Genomic DNA, 20657 nt, shown 5'->3' on the forward strand with positions numbered 1-20657 from the left:
GCCATCTGTCTTTATTTTTCTAACCCCCCTGTTTGGACACCACAGTGTGGAGACTAATTGGGAACGTGTAACACAGGCTGCCAATTTCATTATCTTTCTCCTCTACAAACATCCATATTACTCATTGCCCCGCTCTTCGCATGGGATGAAATACTGGCATTTTAACAATGCTTTGGCTAAGAGCTGTGTCTCCAGTGTGCTCAGCACACTGCTCTCTTTTGAAGGTAAAATACAGGATAAGACCAGGAAGGCTCTATTACTGCAGTTTAAAGCTGTCCTTGAAAAGGTTTTTATTTGTCAAGCCCATCAGATGCTCCGCATCCTCCATAACCTCTGTGGGTACATCAGAGCCAGGGCAGCTACACACAGTGACCGGACGCCGAAAAAAATCTCTCTCCACTATACATCCCACTCGATGGAAACAGCATGTTGCTACAGAAGCTGCAGCATCTTTCCTTGCTGGAGTCAAGTGCAGGGATTACTACAGCCTGATAGCCTCTTTTGATGCTGCAAATGTTTTGGAAGAAAACAGACAGTAGAGAGAATTTGAGCAGACAAAAGTGTCTCTGCCAGGTAATGGACACTGAGATAAAAAGACAGCAGAGTTTCAAGTAATAAATACTGTTTTGGAACATACAAATGGGTGAGGTAAGGCCAAAATGGTTTAAATTTGTGGAAAATTTTTACTTCAGGCAAGAATAGAAAGCAGTGGTAGAAACAGGGGAAGTGAAAGGAATAACCTGCAGAATGAGGAATAGAACGAAGGGAAAAGAGGTGCTTTTAACAAAGCCAGTGAAACAGCAGAATTGAAACATGTACACAACAGAGCCTGGGCCAAGCCCAGGAGAAGACGCCTCGGAAGTGTCTGTGGCAGGAGCCACGGACTCCAGCAAAGGCGCTGTTTGAGGGGGCTCATCATCCTGGGGGTGGTTGTAATGATACCTCCGTAAGCTTCTCAATAAACAGAAGCCCAGGACAGTCTTGTCAGCAGGTAGCAGGAGGTCTGTGACTACTTTTCCCACTCACTTGAAGGGTGGTGGTGTTGCTTTTGAGGCTTTGTGCTTCCTTCCCATAACAGGAGGGTGGTGCTGAGGGCAGATTTGGCAGGTCTGGGCAGGGGTGCAGAGAGAGCACGAGCACCAGAGGGAGGTGCCAAGGGTGGAGGTTTCATGGGAGGTTATTTCTGCATGCTGCCTGCGCGTGGCCAGGGAGATGGTGGTGCCAGGGAAGGACCTAAAACGTGGCCCCTGTGGTCCCACTTATGCCCAGGCTGAGGGCTCCCAGGTGCCGCAGTGGCAGGGAAAGCCCTGCCTGGCCTTTGGCCATCCCCGTCTGGAGCACAACACCCAACGTGCAAAGTTTCAACCCAAGCACTTGCTGTTAAGCAAAGTTTTAGGATAGCAAAACCAGGATATCTTAATGCAAAGTCTGACAGCCTGCATAATAGCTCCAACTTCATTATACAACTTGCAGGTGAGATTTTTCAAAAGCTTCGGAAGGGGACTTAGCTGAGCGTGTGTCATTTGTTAAAATGACTGTTTTGAAAGTCTCCACGTAAGTCAGATTTATTTATTCCACTTAAAAGAAAACCTGAAGATTCATCATGGTGAAAATAATGTTACACTAACAACAGTATTTGGACCACCTGCAAAACCAAAACTTCGGTATGGATGTGCTGTGCATTGGCCTGGTTGCAAGGTGTTTCTTGCCTTCCCACTACTGGGAAGAAGGGAAGCACCCAGCTAGTGACCTCTTGGCATCCCTGCAAGCATTGCTAATGGATAATGCCAGAACTATTAGTTTTGAAAGCTTCAGTTCATTCTCCTGCTGAGCTTATGACGCGAGTAAAGCCAGAAAGACAAAATACCTCATCAGGAGAGCACAGCAAAGAATGCAGGCAGTGTGCAGCAGAGGCAGGGTGAAAATAGACCTCAACAGGGGACTATGTTGTCATTCTTTAGGAAAGGTAAACCAGTCACGCTCACCTTCTGACAGGAGGTGACACACTGGGTAAGATGGATATACACGCTTTTAAACTCTTTTCCCCCCCGCCCCGTTGTTGTTATACTTCTTTTCATCCGTTAAACTAGAAATATTCTACTTCAGACATGTCATTGGTCATTTTATCACCAGCTTGTAAAAGAAAGAAAGAAAGACAAGCTCCGAATGAGGACTGGTAGGTGGCTGTGACAAATACAGGTAAGGCAACAACCAGTATTTCCAGCAGAAAAATAAGAATGAAGCACAGACAAATAGCAAAGAAAAATGCCATCACGGGGAAGCGCAAAGCAATGAGACGTAAATGTCCAAGCAGCCAACAGTACTCTAACGAACTCAAATTTATAATACTATAAATGTTAATTCAGTTTACACCTTACCCATTGCAGACATCATTCCCAATTGTAGCGTAGATAACTATGGCTGGATTGTCCAACAGCTGGTTTCTGGCCAAGCTAAAAGATAAATACACAGATATATTAATGAGGAAATACGTTCTCAGTGTCTGAATCACACACCATGCTTGTATGAGATCACATTTGGAATTAGCTCATTTAGATTTGGCCAATGCTCAGATAACTACGCTTCTATGTTTGGGAGGGGATTTGGGGTTTTTTTTTCCCCTATAGTTTTATATTTTAGTAATGGTTCTTAAATATAGGATTTTTCACTTCTCCCTTTTGCCCCTTGTGGACTTGTCTTTTGTGGACTTGTCTTTTTCACTGTTTTTCCTGCTGACTTTCTGTCTTCTTTGTATTATTCAGAAGCCAAATCAAGTAGTTTCATTTTGGGGCAAAGACATAAATCAAGATGGGAAGTTTTTAAATAGAGATGGGAGAAGAAGACTATGTTTGGCTGACAACTAAGTTTATGTGTAGGATTGGGCTCAAGATCAAATCAGGATGTGGCTTGAAGTTCAGTGCTAGAGGGCAAGGTTTCATTACTACTTTTTATAGAGGAGAGTACAATAAATCCCTTAGGTTGTGAACTATATCAGCATAAAGCGAACTAAATCAAACCCAACTGCCCCACAGCCCACCCAAATTCATCTGAAAAGGAGAGTTGCTGCCTCTCACTATCCAGTAGCTACTCAATCATATCTGTATGGAGATAATACAGTGGACCTGCCCATGCCTATGTACATTGCTACAAATCAGGAGCAAGGCAGTTAGGGGCACACAAAGCACAGATTTAGGGAAAGGCTTAGTCTCTTCCCTAAAATCACTGGAAATGCTCTGTTGGCTTAACTGGGCCAAGGTCAAGGCCCTGGAGATGGTGACATCCACACTTCAAAACAGTTTTTCTTCTGTTGATGAATATTTTACACCAGAGAAGAAACAGCCAGCACTTCAGAGCACAGTGGCCAAGGGAAGCTGTGCTTCTTAGGACACTTGTGGATAATACATTCCTTAAAGTGCTTTGCTTGTTTCTTTCAAAAAAGTAGGACTCCAGCAACAATTCTGTACCCCCAGTCAGCATTCGAATCCCATTAAAAACTCACCTTTTTATTAAATGGAGGAGGTTTCCTGAAGAACCACCTGATCACACATAGTGGGAATAAGAGAAATAGTACAACATCGTTATAGTGACAAACAAAATGAAGTGCAAAACCCAACTTCATTGCATATTTCCAAGAATGTAGAAGCATTAAAAATAAAAACAGAAAAACAAGTCATTTCTATAACCTTTTTGGGTGCCATCATTAGGAAGTAAAGCTATATCCAGGGACCTGCTGCCTCTTACCTGAGTCCCACACTTCAGACTGCAGAAAATCAAATACTTTTAAGTGCTGGGTTGTTTGGATCTGGCTTTTAATCCAGATCTGGCAGCTTCTTCCCATCTGTTGAACATAGTAGTCTCTTGTAAACCAGCCAACCTGACTTGTCAACAGCCGATCTACTTTTAACTTTCCCTATAAATTGCAAAGGGAACTGTTCTCACTCTTCTGAGAGAGTAAGCGTCTCACAGCTATACCACGTTGGGACTGATTCAGGTCCTAAACATAGGCACCAAGTGCCATTTTTGACATCCCAGAGTATCCAAGACACCTGCAACAGGGCTGGCAGATACAAGACAGGATGCCTGAGAGATTGTGCACTTCTGGAGAGGCAGCTGGAAGTGGGAAAGATACTGTAAAGCATCTTAAATGGCACTAGACACCAAGTTTGGGTGTCTGCATTGCTCTCCCCACGAGTGGCAGACTTACAAAAAATAGTATTAGGCCAGCTGCACCCCTCCTCAGAAGCTCTGCATTTCAATGGCAATTCACCGAAAGGGTCGGGTGCAAATCTTTCCTCCTCCAGGAAGAGCTAGCTACACCTAAGCATCTGTGAGCATCTATAATCTTTCATTTATGTCTTGAATGAGAAAAGCATTCCTGGTTGGGAAAGCTTTTATGCATAAAACTTACTAGCAGGTCTTTAAAGGCTATGCATATACATCCCAACTATCCACAGCGCACAAATCAAGTTCTATCACCTGCAGTGCAAGAGTGATAGCAAATGAGGGGCCAAAAAAGGCTTTATGCCTTGTTCAAGATTAGACTAGGACTGTGATTGCAAGACATTCACCTCACAGCAACATACAGAAACATAAACTTCAGAGAAGCAGGCCCTACAGGTTGTACTTGCTTTTATTTTGCAGTATTTTTACTCTCTCCTCTTTTCTCTCTCCTTCTCCTCTTGTATTACACTCCCTCTATTCTTCGCTCAGCTCTTCCCTGGTCTCTCTCTCTTCTCCTCTTTTCTGCATTGTGCCTCTGAAGCTTGCTTTGAGGAGCAAATCCTGTCCTCCCCGCAGCTCTTGGGGGGAAACTTGTGGACAGAACATTATTAAGTCCCTGCTGGACTGGTATAGGGGAAAGATCTAAGAGATAAACCCCTAAGGTAGCAATAATACACTTTGCATTTTAATAGTGGTGCCTTTGTTATTATCACTCACAGTGATGCCAACCGCATATATCAAGGAATCCTTTATGTTTTAAATAATCCAGTTCTTCCAAGCTAAAAATGAATATATCTGTCTGCTGCTTCTCTCCTGAGGGTTGCTGGTCCATTCAAAATCCAGCCCTTCTGTCGAGAAGCTCTTTTCAACAGAATAAGAGGCCCACAAAAATCCTTAGAAAATATGGCTTGGAACATAACTACCACCAATCGATTTTTTTTCTGTGTAATAGCCCTTCTTTCAGCTCTGTTAAGCCATTCTGCCGCATGGCTCCCTGGACTGGGGCTGCAGTTCCAGCAGAAATAAACTAATGGGATCTCTAGAAATTAAAAATGTATTTACAAAAAAGTAGGAAGCTGTTCTTGCGTACGTATTACCTCTACAAGGGTAGGTAGTTATAAGCAGCTCCGTGGAAAGCATTAGTACACTTACAAATCAAGTAAAAACATCAAGAAAATGAAGGGGTTTTTTAGAGAACTGTTTTCATGGGTAAATTGAGTCTTCAAGAAAGTTTTTGGGATACAGGATGCAATCTGTGATGAAAACATTCAAGAGAGAAAAAGAGATGGGGCAGAAGAGTTACCCTTACACTGTTGAATGTCCTGGCAGCTGTTCCTGGATCTCTCCAGTCCCCCTCTCTGTTGCTTTCCAAACATTTTCAGACCAGTGGGGTTTTTTAGTTTTGGTTGAGGAGTCAGTGTTGGGTTTGCTTCCACTTGTGAGCAACCCTAAATTTCATAAACCTTGGAATACTTGAGCTGCACTTCTTGATCTTCTTGCTCTCAGATCTTGCGTGGCTGACAAGGAGCAGCACTATGCGCACTGAAAGAGCCTGGCTCCAGATAGCACCAAAAGTGCTGTGTGGACAAGAACGGCTTATTGACTTCTAATCTTTTGCTCCCTTATGCTGTAAAAGCAATTGGAAATGTAACGGTGCAAAGGAAAAGTCTCTGGTTTTCCCCAAATGAACTCCAGGGGAACTAGAATTTCCAAGACAGACGAAGAAAAAAATCCCTGTTATTTATTAACTGGTTTTGAAGCCAGTGTGAGATATCTGGTGCTTGATGGCTCAGTGAGCCACAGCAAGTGTTAACAAGGCCTAATTTTTCTGGTCAAAGGCAAGAATCCCAAAGAGACATATCAGACTACAAATGGCAAAGAAATATACAATACCCATGTTTTGAAATAGCGTACATTATCCAAGTAGCTCATGCAAAACATGGATGACAATCACAAGATTGTTCGTAATTATTTAGAAATTCTGAGGGTATTCACCTTCCTCGTGTTTATCTAATGATTTTTTGGAATATTTTAGGAAGTGATTTTACTATCAGGATGCTTCTACCAAAACAAGGGATCTTCAACAAGTGCTGGAGAACATTTAGAAGAACCTTCTAATCCGCCCTCACACCCGAGGATCCCACTCACTCAGTCAAAAACCAGAAATAGCACATGGCCTACAAACCTGTGTGAAGCTGCTGGAAGGCAAGACACCAAAACCATGTTGAAAACAATGAATCAATAAAAATTATCTGTAGAAAACTGTTCAGCAAGCCACTTCGATGGAAAACATTGATTAGGACTGTGAACTGCTTGTTGTGCAACCACAAGCTGAAAGCAGTAACAATGGCATAGAACAGATTTGTTACGAATTATTAACCCATATCTCATATACCAAGCATCTTGTGGGGTGCCCGGTGAGCAAAGCTGGTCACCCAAAATGAATGTCAGCAATTCTGATGTGAATATATTCATGGTAACGTACATGGAGAGCTGAGGAGCACCCTCCCTTGCCCTGGCTGAGCACCCTACTGCAGAGGAGGGAAGGGTCCACCATCTCTAGGGGATAATGGGATTTTTTTAAGAAAGGGAAGGCAGAAATTCCGCTAGCACAGCGGCTGGGGAAGCCTTCCTCCAGAGTGAAGGTGCATGTCCCGAGAAGGGCAATGGGGGAAAGTTCCTCTGTGCTGAGCTCTGACACAGCACTGATGCTTCTGTAGGGGGGATGGAGACAAGCATTGCTCTTGGTCCCCAGCTTGGCTTCCCATCCCTGGGCTCTGGCTCTTGGCCGCACGCCTCCCCCATCAGAACTGCAATGCTAGTGTCTTGTCCTCTCATTGCGTATATGTGGGGCTGTGAAGCATCATTTTCAGAGGAAGGTTAAGTTGTCCCAGGTGGGGCTAGGTCAGGTTGGTGGCCAGCTTTTTGCTTTACTGACACCGAGAGTGGCCATTTAAATCCTCCCATTCGGGGAAACTATTACGCCAAATGAGGCAATAAAAGCCAACCTTTACAATGCGGTGTCACTGCGATGATTAAGAGAAGATACCGAGGGAAGATATCCTGGGATTCTTCTATCACTTGTAATTTTTCCCTTTTTAAAATTCCCTTCTCAATTTTCTTCAGAGTCTTTTGCCCTGACACAGGCTCACCTCCTTTTATATCCTGCAGGTGTCTGTAGTGTCAGTGGAAAGGGGATATGTGAAGCGGAGAGAAAAAGGAACGATGCACACAGTGAGAGATTTCTTTTTTTTTTTTAAAGTCTGTGAGGAAATTGGGAAAAAGGAAGAGCAGAAAATACAACCCCCATTAACGTAAAGAGAGCAGAACAAGGTAATAGGGTATCAGGTACTGAGATGAACTGGACACCCTTGCTATGAGACTGATGACAGTTTTGTGCCCAGTCTGCCTGCCGGTGTGGCAGCCCTGTGAGTCCCCTGTGCCACTGTGGGGTGCAGTGTAGGGCCCTGCCGGCATCCCCCGTGGGAGTGCAGAACAGGGGGTCCAAGCAAGCGGGGACCATGCCACAGCCTCCGGAGGAGATGGAGGGCAGACCTTTTAGCTCCATCACCACTAGCAACATCCCTCTAAATCCCCCCTTTTGGCCATGGCCACACCCCTCGCCCCCTCCCCCCTCCCTAGAGTTACAGTGGGGTACACTGGTTTTTAGCTCAGTGGAAATTCTTAGTCAATCTGTGGATAAAAGTGACCAAGCCACACACCTTCCTACTCAGAGCCAGAAGAAAAGATGCTGAGTTAAATAAGTGCTGTTCTCTATTTTTCCATAAGAAATGCATGCAATTTGGAAGGGGTTTCTCTGTCTCTTGTGCTGGTTTTGGCTGGGATAGAGTTAATTTCCTTCATAGTAGCTAGTATGGGGCTATGTTTTGGATTTGTGCTGAAAACAGCGTTGATAACACAGGGATGTTTTAGTTATTGCTGAGCAGTGCTTGCACAGAGTCAAGGCCTTTTCTGCTCCTCACATCACCCCACCAGTGAGTAGGCTGGGGTGCATAAGAAGTTGTGAGGGGACACAGCCGGGACAGCTGACCCCAACTGACCAAAGGGATATTCCTCACCATATGGCGTCATGCTCAGTATATAAAGCTGGAGGAAGAAGAAGGAAGGGGGGGACATTCAGAGTGATGGCGTTTGTCTCCCCAAGTCACCGTTACGCGTGATGGAGCCCTGCTGTCCTGGAGATGGCTGAACACCTGCCTGCCCATGGGAAGTAGAGAATGAATTCCTTGTTTTGCTTTGCTTGTGTGCACGGCTTTTGCTTTACCTATTAAACTGTCTTTATCTCAACCCACGAGTTTTCTCACTTTTACCCTTCCAGTTGTCTCTCCCATCCCACCAGGGAGGAGTGACCGAGTGGCCGTGTGGGGCTTAGTTGCTGGCTGGGGTTAAACCACAACATTTCTGAAAGATGTTCATTAATGCAGCATCAAGTATCAGACTAGTAAGGTTAAAAAAAAAGTGAAAAAACTTAACATACCATTTTGGGAAATGTTCTGTAAGTCTCTGTGATTACAGCGATTTCTCCTGCGTAAACGTAGATACAGAGAGTCTGTCCAGCCTCTGAAATAAATTGAGAAAATGCAAGCTGCTAAACTCATATAATACTGATGAAAACACAGCTAATATTGAAAATGAAGTATGTTCTTGTCTCAGAACAAGTCTGTGCCCTGGTTATGTATAAACTATTTCACCATGTCTCTTTTTTGTGGTCATAAATCTTTCTCATCTTGAACAGGGTGGCCTAAAATGGAAGCCAATGCATCCTCTCAGAAACTATAAATTGATGGAGAGTTTCTTTTAAATTGTTCCATCCGGGATGCTTTTATCCTGGTCTTTCAGACAAGGTGTTTAAAAACCTTTTTGTTATACATCATTTATCAAAACAATCCTCTTGATTGCTCACTAATTGACTTTTCAATTGGTTGGTATGGAACAGTAAATAAAAGGGAAGAAATATTGGCAGGGCATTCATTTCCCAATGCCATAAATCTTGGATGGATTGATCTGAAAACAGGTTATGCTTGATTGTGATTAGTTCTCTCCTTTACTTTGCACTGTTTAGAAAAATGAAAACACCAATGAAAAGGATAAGAGCCCAAGGGGAAGCTGATGAGAACACCACACTCCCAGCCATGAGTACATGGTCATCTCTACTGGGGCTGCTGATTTTGTGTTTGAACTTAGACACCGAAGGAATAAGATAACTTAAATACCATGGTTTAAGAACAGCAAACTTGGGCAAATGCAGAGAAATGGAAGACAATGCTAAGTTTTGACACCAGCAATAAAAAGTAACTACCTACATAGAAACTCATGATAGCATCAACCAGTCCGCACGCAATGGGCTACACAAGAAACGCCCGAGCTCTTTGGTTTTCGGCATAGGTGGGTGGACAAGGAGAAGCAAACCATCTTGGTCAGAGGATATTAGTTAAAAAGCGGTATCCCTGTTCACCCAGCAGGGGGTGGGAAAGATGGGCACGGACCGCATCAGTTTGTGTCTCTATTTCTGCAGGCTCGGAGTAAATGGGAGCCTCCCACTGCACATTGCCAACCAGTCTCCACCACACTTAGTCATGGTGGTGTGGGATTTTGAGCTACTTCTCTTAAAAATGCCTTGAAGTCCCAAATGGTCCTTTTTTCCCAGACATGGAGGAGATTAAAAAAGAGATTAAAAACTGAACACTGAACCAAGGCCTATCACTGACAACTTCAGGGTCAAGACTAAGCTCTGATCACTTGTGAACTTCAGAGTCTTTTGAGCCCAGTTAAACACTGTGTATTGAGGAGCTGGACATTGTAATAGATTTTTAAAGGTTGGGTTTGCTGCTGACTCTGAAAGAGGAGGCTGTATAGAACTTCTCTGTTGGCTTGTCGAGTAGTATACCGCCTTAAAGCATACACTGTGTGAATGTAGCTGAGGCTGGGAGCCTGGTTTTTACACAGGGAGAAAAAAGGAAGCAAAAAGTACAAGTGTATGGTGCAACATATATATTTCCTGGAAAAGAAAGTATTCTGCCAACTTTTTAATTCTGTTGGTAGAGAGCCTCTTTAGGCTTCACTCATGCTTGGTTTGGCATTTCACTGTATTCATGACCTATCTTAGACATATAAAATAAAAATTATCTGAAACTCAGGCCAGACCAGGCACTGTTGATGATTGTATCCTTCAGTTCTGGCAGGAGTCAAGGGCCTCTTAATGCTGGCCAGAAAGGCATTTTAAGGTGTTTTCTTTGTGTTTGGACTTTGTTTTCCTTCCCTTCTGGCAGAGACTTCTTTTTTCCATCTATCCCTGCATCCTTCCCCATCCACAGGAGCCAATGTAACACAGCAAATTAGGTCACAGGCGCTTCCAAATTCTTCTTTTGCTACTTCCCCCTAAATGTGAAAAAAAAAAAAGGGGGGGAAGAAAGATTGCCCCCAAAAGGGAACACCATGAAATAACCATGGGGTTACCATTTATTCCACAGTTTCAGCAGCAAAAAGGAAACAGGAGGACGAGGGAAAGAGAAAAAAAACCTAAGAAAAGGAAAATGCTATTTTTTTTTTGTTTCAGAAATGCTCCCCTTCTCCCTGCCCCAGAATTTTGAAAAAAGTGAGTTTGGTTTTTATTTCTTCGTTTTTTTTCTCCCTTGTAAATCACAATTTGACCAGCTCTAAAACCTACCCCGAATTTCAGGAAGACTGGGCTAGAGTATTGTGCCCAGTACAGACAATATATTGTTTATATATTTAAAAGATTTTTAACAATCCCTAGATCCAGTGTCGATCTTGATTTTAGACAGAGCAGAAGCAGAGCTGACTAGTATTTTTATCTTTCCTTTCAAGCACTGTTTTTTTTTTTCTTGCTGTACTTTGAGGGACCTTGAGACTTGCTACGACGTGGCCACCCTGCCTGTTGACTTACCCAATGGTGGAGTTCAGAAATCCAGTGACCTCTGAGAACTGGGGCCAGTCAAGCTCGTCAGTGAAAGCCATTGGGAGATTAGCAAATGATTTCTGAAAGAGAAATTTTTAAATCAACACGGTTTCACCCTCACAGACAAAAAAATCCTTTCAACAAACTCAAGCACTTCTTATCTGGAGCATTAGCCTGACAGCAGCAATTATAACTATAGCTGTAGGGGTAATTATTTACGCATATACTTAAAAAGTTGACTCTTGCAAGATGGGCATATCGAGAGACAGTGGAAGGAAAAGCAGAAGAGATATCTGAATCTCATCTCCCAGCACCCTTTAATTCTGGAAGAGCCCCAAACTCCTCTTGATGTGGAGCATGTACTGCAGGTGCAGACCACCAAGGCGGCAGCTGTTTGCCCCAGCATCCGTCCTGTCCAAAGGTGGGTCTCCTTGGGAACAGGAAGAGATGCCAGCGTGATGTCCCCAGCGTGTATGGCAGAGGGATAACGTCAAATTCACTCAAAGCTCCCTTGCCCTCTCCAGCAGGATGAACTGCGAGCATCTGACCCCCTAAAAACCTCTGCCTGGTCCTCACTGCAAATTTCAGGGACAGCATGGAAGAAACAGAGTCAGAAAGGCCCCTGAGCATGGCAGGGACCAGGGAGAAAAACACATCGTCTGCTATAACCTTCCCACGCAAATAGATGCAACCTTTACCCTTCTCTGCTTTTGCTGGTATTAGTCCCTAATGCTTTTTTTAAGCGACTGCCTCTGCGAAAGCCTCTATGCAGATGCAAGCTGTGTTGCACATTCAAAACACAGTGCCCTGTTCGTTTTCACTTTGATTTGTGAATGTGTCAAAAATCATGAAAGGCGAGAAAAATGGCCTTGAGAAATTGCGCCACCTCAGAAGGATGAGAACATGGAGTAAATTTGCAGCTTCTCCTAGTCTGGGGTACGCTTGCAAAGACAAATGCATAAATCCAGTGTGCTCATACTCAAAAACTGTTGATGAAAAAGGTAATAACCAAAAGAAGGTCAAAACATAAAATCAGAGAGCTCACAGGTTGGTTTAATCCGTGTAACTTATTAGCTTCATTTTCTTTTCAAGCAATTGTGGGGTTTCCTTAAACCCTCACTGCTATAAACAGCAAGCAGGTGAGTAATTCTTTCTCCAGGAGGGTCAGAGGTAACCGAGGAGCCACAGAAGAGCTAAATCTTGTGGTCCCCACCAAGTCCTCATTCCCAGAAAATTACCGTTTAGGTGAATGGGAGCTATGCATGAGTATATGCCTACGGGTTTTGACTGTAAGAGGATGGGGGGAGATGCAGGGGAAGGGGAGGAAAGGCGAGAAAAGGGAGGTTGTGGGGGGGAAGAAATCCTGAAGCCAAGCTCTGAGCAGCCTAATGCACAGCAGATGCCAGTTTAAAGCATTTAACAGCATTTAACAGCATATTTGACCTATTTACAGTAGATCTGCATTAGTTACCAAGGTGGAAATGGGTCTGGCTTAATTATCTTTCAGTTGGTTCTCTCTCTCTCACATATATGTGTCCTTGTGTGTATCTGTATATACATATACATATATATATATATAAATTATTATTTTTTTAAGACTGGAGGGAACTTCCGAATCTGCCTTCTTCAAATCTGATAATTTTGTGTGCAAACAAGCACTTAATCCAAGGGCACAGCTATGAGCAGAAGTGGAGGGGTACAGTATGGCTTGGCCATTTGCAATATTTGCCTCCTTGTAGCTTTGCATTAAAGGTGACAGAAATATTGAAATAGTCACTTAGCATAGAACAAGCAATAGATATGATCTCTTATAAATCACAGCATATAGGAGTATAAAAAGAGCCCAAAAATGATTAAATATTTTTAAAACAAATCCTTCTATGACAAATTCTCTCATTATTTGCCATTGGCACTCCAAAACAATATTTTAATTGGACAAGTCCCAATAATTTTTAACTGGTTTTTTTCTCCTGCAAACTTAGCTTAAATATGAATTAGCCAGAACCTAATTGAGTTGCAAATTGGTTTGGAAAGGAACATTTGAGCCCAGAATTATAGTTACATTTGAAAACTGTATATACGTTTAGCATTGACACTGTTCCAGCAAAGCACTTAAAGCCAGACTTTTGAAGATATTTCAGGACCGAAGGGTGAAGATGAGTAGTTAATGGAAATTTCAGAAGAATGCTAAACCTTGAACTCTGCAGCGATGTAGTTTGGAAAGTGTGGTCTAACAGACTGCGTTTCGCTTAGTCTCAGATGCAAATGTGTCCCACTCTAGAGGTGGATCTATGTTGACTTTTAGCTTAAAACTCTTCTGAGCACAGCCTTGTTTAAATACCATTCTCTAGACTATTCTGGCTGAGAAACCATGCTTCAGCCTACGTCCCAGATTTTAGCAGAGAATGATTAGAAAGTTATTCCAGCCTAGCTTCAAATGCCATATTTTAGCCTCAAATGCTCTAGATGGGTCTCATTTCGAAGGAACGTCCTCACCTCCTAGATGTGTCCTACCTTGAAATATGGGACAGCCAAAGCCATGGCTAATGCTAAATGCACACATGCCAAGCTGTGCTTAAATGGAAGAAGGTTCAGGGTTGCTATGGCAAGAGGTTTTCAAAATCAGAACACAAAAGGGCATTGGAAACCTCACGCTCATACGAGCCTTTAGAAATGCCAGTCCCAGAAATCCTGAAAGCACTGAAGTGTCCCTTAATTTGAGGGGAATTGGGTATTTGTTTTCATACTGACTTTAATGCTGTTCAAATCCTCGTGATAGCATTAAGTACCAGAGAAAATTTTCTTATTCTAAGTATACAAATAAGCAAGCCTTAGAGCTCTTGAGGAAAGCACAGCCTATCTTTTTAAAAAGCATGTATGGCATTTCTACTCTGTAAAGCTGCAAGGGACACAGGTTTGAAATCAGCAGAACTATTACCTTATTTTCCCCAAAATGCAGCATCTTAGTCATCACAATACTAGCTGGGAGAAACTTGCCTGCAATTCACTGGATTTAGAGGGAAGCTAGAGAATGTTTTAAATAAGATTTTCACAGATCAAACTCCTGTATTTTCTAGTTGTGCAGAAAAAGAAGTCAGTGGGATAAGTGTTCAGGACATCCTGAACCTGCGTTTAAAGAAATGCTGAGTTCTTTTAGTAGGAAATGTATTGTATGAAACAGTTACTTTAATGAAACCTGAGAACCCCTTGAGTTTGTGGGCAAATAGATATTTACTGGATTACAGACAGACATGGGATTTATTTTTCTCATGAACCTTCTATTCAGCATGAAATAGAGATCCAAGAGTTTTAAAATGCATCTTCCTCAAAAGGGTGTCATTTCCAGCACATTTATAAATACAGTGCTTTTATCTCCAGATAAAATTGTCTCTAAAATGAGATTTTAAAGTAAGCTTCTATCCCAGACATATAACAGAAAAATGCTGCATTTAGTAGCTATTTGGAAGTCAATTGTAAGCAGATGGACCGAGCAGCAGGAGCACAATATCCATCGCTAGACACACCAGTGTTTTCAACATTAGCTTTCCACAAGAAAACATCCACCTCAAAAAAATCCCCAGTATTTCTTTTGCTTTCCTAAACCTCATAAAGTGCATGTCTACTACATTACACTTCATTTTTAGTGTCCGAATTTTCAGGTCAAAGGAATGAACATTCAGCTCAATTCTTGCAGAACCTTTTAAAAGAAGAAAAGCCTGACAAACCCAAAACCTATTGACAAGCAGAAAGCCAAAATAAAGTTGACTCATCCCCTTCTTACAGCTCTATAATTCTCTTCCTGTAATTGTACTCTGGGTGTTTGGGGATTTACTGGAGTGATGGCAGGTTAAGGACGGAGCCACGTGCTTGGCTGCCTCTGCAGGAACATGCAGGCGGGTATCCTCAGTGATGGTCCTAACATCATTTTCTCTGTGTTGCTGCACCTCAGCTAGATCCCTATAGGGTAGACTTTGGGACTCAGCAGTACCAGGTTGGTCAAAAGCTTCAAAATCAAGGCACCTGGGACTTCCCCTAGTGCTACATAGGGTGGGGTGTTTTTTTTGTAGTTTTGGGGTTTTTTTAAACTTGAGAAATAACACGCCTGTGCTATAGCTTTCAAAGATGCGTCCACCTTGTGATGGACATTTTCCACACCAAGTAGTGTTTCCGTATCTTCTTTGTGGGAAGAACATACTCTAAGAGGGATGATAACTGTATTTGTGACTGGCTCCTAGGTAAAGGCTTTGGAAATAGCACTGGAAAACATGAGTCCCCACTCTGATATAGTGCAGGTCTCAAGCTTGGCAACAGACGAAATGGGCTGGGAGCGCCTGCAGCTGCATTAGTGCGAGCAGGCTGGTGCTCAGATGCTTGCAAATTCCACCCTCCCCCTGCCCAAAACAGCCTCCTTGATAAATGCAGTAACATGATTCAGGTCTCTGCATTTGGTCACTTAGGTTTAAGAAAACAGGAAGACCAGGAAGGCACCAGGGGACTTGATATGGGACAAGTGAATGATGCAACTTGATGCATTCCTTGACATGGGATGTATGACAGGAGCATGTTCCCCTGCATTGGATTACACAGGGCGTTCACAGAATCACAGAATCATATAGGTTGGAAAAGACCTTTAAGATCATCGTAAACCTAACACTACCAAGACCACCACTATACCATGTCCCTAAGCACCTCATCCAAGCGTCTTTGAAATACTTCCAGGGATGGCGACTCAACCACTTCCCTGGGCAGCCTGTTCCAATGCTTGATAACCCTTTCAGTGAAGTAAGATTTCCTCATATCCAGTCTAAACCTCCCCTGGCGCAACTTGAGGCCATTCCCTCTCGTCCTGTCACTTGCTACCTGGGAGAAAAGACCAATGCCCACCTCTCTACAGCCTCCTTTCAGGTAGTTGTAGAGAGCGATAAGGTCTCCCCTCAGCCTCCTTTTCTCCAGACTAAACAACCCGAGTTCCCTCAGCCGCTCCTCATAAGACTTGTGCGTTACTACCCTGTGGAAGGCCCATGCTAAGAGGGCAGTAAGTTCCCGATTAGACCAGGAAATCCAAAATCCAGTATATAACAGCTTCCCAACAATGGTCTTCGAGACGATGGCACGGGCATCTGAATTCCAAAGCTGTTCAGCCCAAATACCCATCTGGTCACCCCCATGCTAATCATCCGGTTACCCAAATGACATCCTGAGCTTGCTTCAGTGAGGAAATTTCTCATTCACATTCTCTTTCTTCCCTCACTCATCATTACTGCTCCTTTGCATGGTAGACTATGTGCAGCATAATCATGGAAAGCAACCATTCTGCAGAACCTCTTAACTAAATTCTCAGCATCTCACTTGCAAAATTATTTCCCATCCTAATCAGCTTTAAAACAGGAATTAACAGCTGCCACTGATGCGGTGCTGATTAACAGAAGGGCCTGCAGCATTGTTACTGTGTGTAAATTTTACTTTACACTTGTATATGTAAACACTTGTATATGTGAACATGTATAAGGAAGGATAAATATAAATAAGAAATATATGAAATATATAAAGTATATAAAATAGATATGTAAAAATATAGAAGAACATTAAAGTAACAAAATAATACACCTAATAAATCTGAATTAACAGGCACACAACTTTTTCCTTGTACACATGATAAAAATCCTGGACAGGGTCGGGGCAGGGGGAAGTCCTGTTTGGAATTCCATGTAGAGGGTTGAGATTCCATTGAAATGGAAATTAAAGCTTTGAACTGACTCTAGTATTGACTGTAGAGGAAACCATTTGATAAACTAATTTTTCTATGTATCTTATCAAAGAAATTTTAGCAGAATCAACACGAAGTGTCTTGAGTTTGGCAGCATGGGCTAACAGCAGGTACACAAGGCTAATGCCTTATCCTCCCCTCTCAGAGCCCTAACTTCAAATTCTTGCTGTGATCCCAGATTAAGGATGTTTTCTGTGAGATTAGGACACAGACTCTCCGCACTCTCTCTGGTCACAAAACCATCCCTGGATATGCTTAGAAATTCTCCTTGAGGAAGACCTTGCACTGAAAAAGGATTGAAGCTAGTTAATTTGTTAATTAAACCTACAGATGAAGGATATTTGCCAGTGGTATTTAATACCACACATCAAGAGACAACAGTATTGCACCTTCACAACCCCGAGGCAGATAAATTACTGCTAATGCCATTCTACACATAGAAAGAAAGACAGAGAGGACAAGCAAGAGGAAAAGGCAGTGACAAAGTTTGAATTAGCTCAGAAATTTTTTTGCTAGCACTTTTGTGCTCAGGCGACAACTTTCTTACTCAAGGTGAGCTGCAAATTAAATAACGTTTTACTGTTGCTAGAGTTTAAACACAGATACTAGTTTTTTTATACGACTGAACTCTCTGTATCTCTGCATTAATATTTAAGTGCTGTATTTTTGCCAGGTCGGTAGGAAAGCTTGCAAATTGTCCTAGAAAATAACCTGTTCTTTCCTATCCCGAATCTCATGTACCCCAGCCACCCGGGCGGATGTGCAGTGCACTACCGTAGAGCTCAGCTAGCTGTAGGAGGGCTGCATTTCCTGCAAGGTAATTAGCCCAGCCCTGCTCTGCCCTGGGTAGCTATAACCAACTTTTCCAAGTTCCTCTACATTACTAACATACCATGCCATACCCCTGTCAGAGGTTTGTCTGATGCTGCCCAGCTCAGGGTGCCCAGTGTCTGACAGGACATAAGGTTATCTGTACTATCCTCTTTTACCTTCTTCTGCTAGCTCCAGTAAGCGGTATTTTAAGCAATACCTTAACGCATCCCTTTCTCCCTGGGCTCAGAGCAGATGCCAGCCCTTGGTGCCTTGTACTGGTGCATGAGAGACGTCTCTCCTGGGACTGGCTTGTGGTGGCTCTGGGTCTGCGTGTGAAGTCCAGGCTTCTTTTCTACTTACTCATATATTGTACTTAGCTTCTCCAATTCCAGTGGTATCTTAACTCCTTTTATTTTATATACTGTGAGTGGAGTGACTACGAAAGGCCAGAGAGTGAACACGTCTCTCTTTGCCCTCTTTGTCCCAGTGCAGGGCACTAGCTCTAACCTGGAGTCACCCTTTCTGCAAAGGAAAGCAGCCCACTTCTCCCCTTCCAACTAGTCCTTGATCTTCCCCACACACTGGCCAGATGGAGTTGAGCACTGAAAGCATATATTTGTTGGGCCTTACACAGAGAGCACCGGTTCCCTTCCTGTGCAAGTTGTTCTACACCCATCAGACAGTAACAAGGTGCCATCAAAACTCACTTTATAGTCTGCACTCCAGCTCCCAACCTTGAAGCTTCTGCCTCTGCATGCCATAACCAGCCCTCGACCCATCCAGCCAGTGGACCAGCAAGCTTCAAGCAAGAGAAATGCTTTCTAAACCTTCGTTATAGTGACAATAAAATGCTGACATAGCCTAAAACTATTCTTGCCTACATGGCTCTGCTACCAGCGTTACTACCAGAATCATCATCACCATCAGTATTATTACAATCTCTATTAGACAAGATAATCTCAATTATCATTAGTGCTAATTTATTATGCTCATCATCAGCTCTGTCATCACTGTCGTTGGTCTAATCGTTGCTCATAAACGTTTAACAAAGAAAAACAACTGCTAATCTGCAACATTTAAGTCAGCTCAGCTCTGGGAGCGAAAGTGGGAAAATACACCAATTTCTCAGACCTCCAACAGCACTGTAACTACTGACATTCTGGAGTTGTTCTCCAGAAAATGTCCATGTCCTTCTTCTACAGAGGCCAGTGGAGGAGTAGCAGGTTTTCACCAGGGAAGGTGGGCAATGACAATCTATCTGCTCACCCCCGTGCAACAGAATTTTGTGCAGAGAAGGACAACACAGAGTCCTCCCTGGCTGGGGAGTGACACTGGCTCGGGATAGGAAACAACAGTGAAGGACAGGAGCATGCCTGCATGTTTATCTCCAGCCCCCAATTGCAGTTTGCTGGAATGATCTTTTCCCCTCAATTATTTCGTTCCACGCCAGTGAACTGCAACAGCTGAGGCTCAGCATAATTCACAGTCAGGCGCGTTTTGTTGTTGTTTGAAAATGGGAAATGCTGGGATACTGCCCAAAGGTAGACATCAGTGTGGTAGTGATACTTTACAATCACTACAGAAACTCTTCCCTTTAAGACAAGTCCATTATAAACCTTTGGATGACCCTCGAACACCTGCAGATATATTTGTTCAATGAGCCTCAGAGCCTGAACACTGGAGTTACTAGACCTGTGTCACATATGCCACAGATGAGGGAAAACAATCCAGGACATGTCATTTCAAAGCCAGATGCCTAAAGCAGAAGTTTCTGGACTGTCAGCAGGGTCACTTCTGCAACACTTGCACAGCAAGGAGCTGTACCAACAAGCCTGCTAATGGCAGGACTGATCCCACAGACAGCACGGGTCTCCTTGAGCCGCAGGCACGTGTGTGGAAAGCCAGATGTACTGGTTTGTGTCTCTGGCACAGCACTGGGCCACTGAAGCCAAACTCTTCCCTGACCCAATTGCACAGATGTCAGAGGAGTGATGGTAGCACAGGGCTATGCTTTTTTATCTTCAGAAGAGCAGCCGCAGGAGGGACTGACACATGAGACAATAACTATGAATTCCAGTGCAATGAGGCATTTTGCACTCGTTTCCCTTTGGCAACCTGCACCACAAAGCAAACGGCAGCCAGTGGTGTAGTGGTTTTGGCAACCCAAACATGATTCCTCACCGCTGACATCTGCGTGACGGTCATCCACTCGGGAGGGATGTGGAAGTGAGCGCCGGCCGAGTCTCCCAACAGCACGACCCCTTGAGTGTCCGTACCTAAGTAATGCATTTTGTTAGTCGCATGAGCAGAAAGAGCAAACCGAAACAGAGCATGGAGAGCAACGCTTAAAGAGCAACAGCAATGGCAGCTGATGGAGTCATGGGGTGACTGGCTACACCACTCTTCACGTGGCTGAAATGTTCAGACCCTGCAATGGGATTTTCACTACATCTGCAGCAAAAACTGGCATTCAGGCATGTACCCTAGAGAAACAACTGGGGACTGGGCATGAAGAACAGGGAGAGCTCTTGCTAATCAGAAAAAATCCTGGTTGTATTCAAGGATGGATGTGTTACTTCAGCAGAGACTCTTCTGTGCAGCCAACATTTATTTTTACTACCCATAGAACATGCGTTAAAAAGTACTTAAACATTTAGGGAAATCGGATTACTCATGAAATTGTGCAAAGCTCCTTATAACAGAACTGGGTGGTGGATGTGCTACTCATACGAGTATTTCTGCTAGAACAATCTGGCTGGTTTATAATTAATGTTACTTAGCATTTGTAGATTGCCTTTCATCTAAAAATGTTGAAAAGTCTTGCCAGGCAATGGTTCATCCCCAGGATGCTGATTTAAATGTAAGGCAAGGTGAGCAGCAACTGCAGTCATGGCTGTTTAGTAAGGGTGTTACTTG

General features: G+C 43.3%; 1 protein-coding gene across 1 annotated transcript in view; it reads right to left on the bottom strand.

The window, feature by feature from the left end:
- AOAH (acyloxyacyl hydrolase) overlaps positions 1 to 20657 on the bottom strand; it is an 82375-nt gene that overhangs the window by 19736 nt on the left and 41982 nt on the right. Inside the window, 5 exon segments of the mRNA XM_072851415.1 lie at positions 2379 to 2453; positions 3500 to 3536; positions 8720 to 8802; positions 11150 to 11241; positions 19923 to 20017. Of these exon segments, the coding sequence (XP_072707516.1) occupies positions 2379 to 2453; positions 3500 to 3536; positions 8720 to 8802; positions 11150 to 11241; positions 19923 to 20017 (382 nt within the window).

Source organism: Ciconia boyciana, chromosome 2 (assembly GCF_034638445.1).
Source record: "Ciconia boyciana chromosome 2, ASM3463844v1, whole genome shotgun sequence".
NCBI classification, from domain to species: Eukaryota; Metazoa; Chordata; class Aves; order Ciconiiformes; family Ciconiidae; genus Ciconia; species Ciconia boyciana.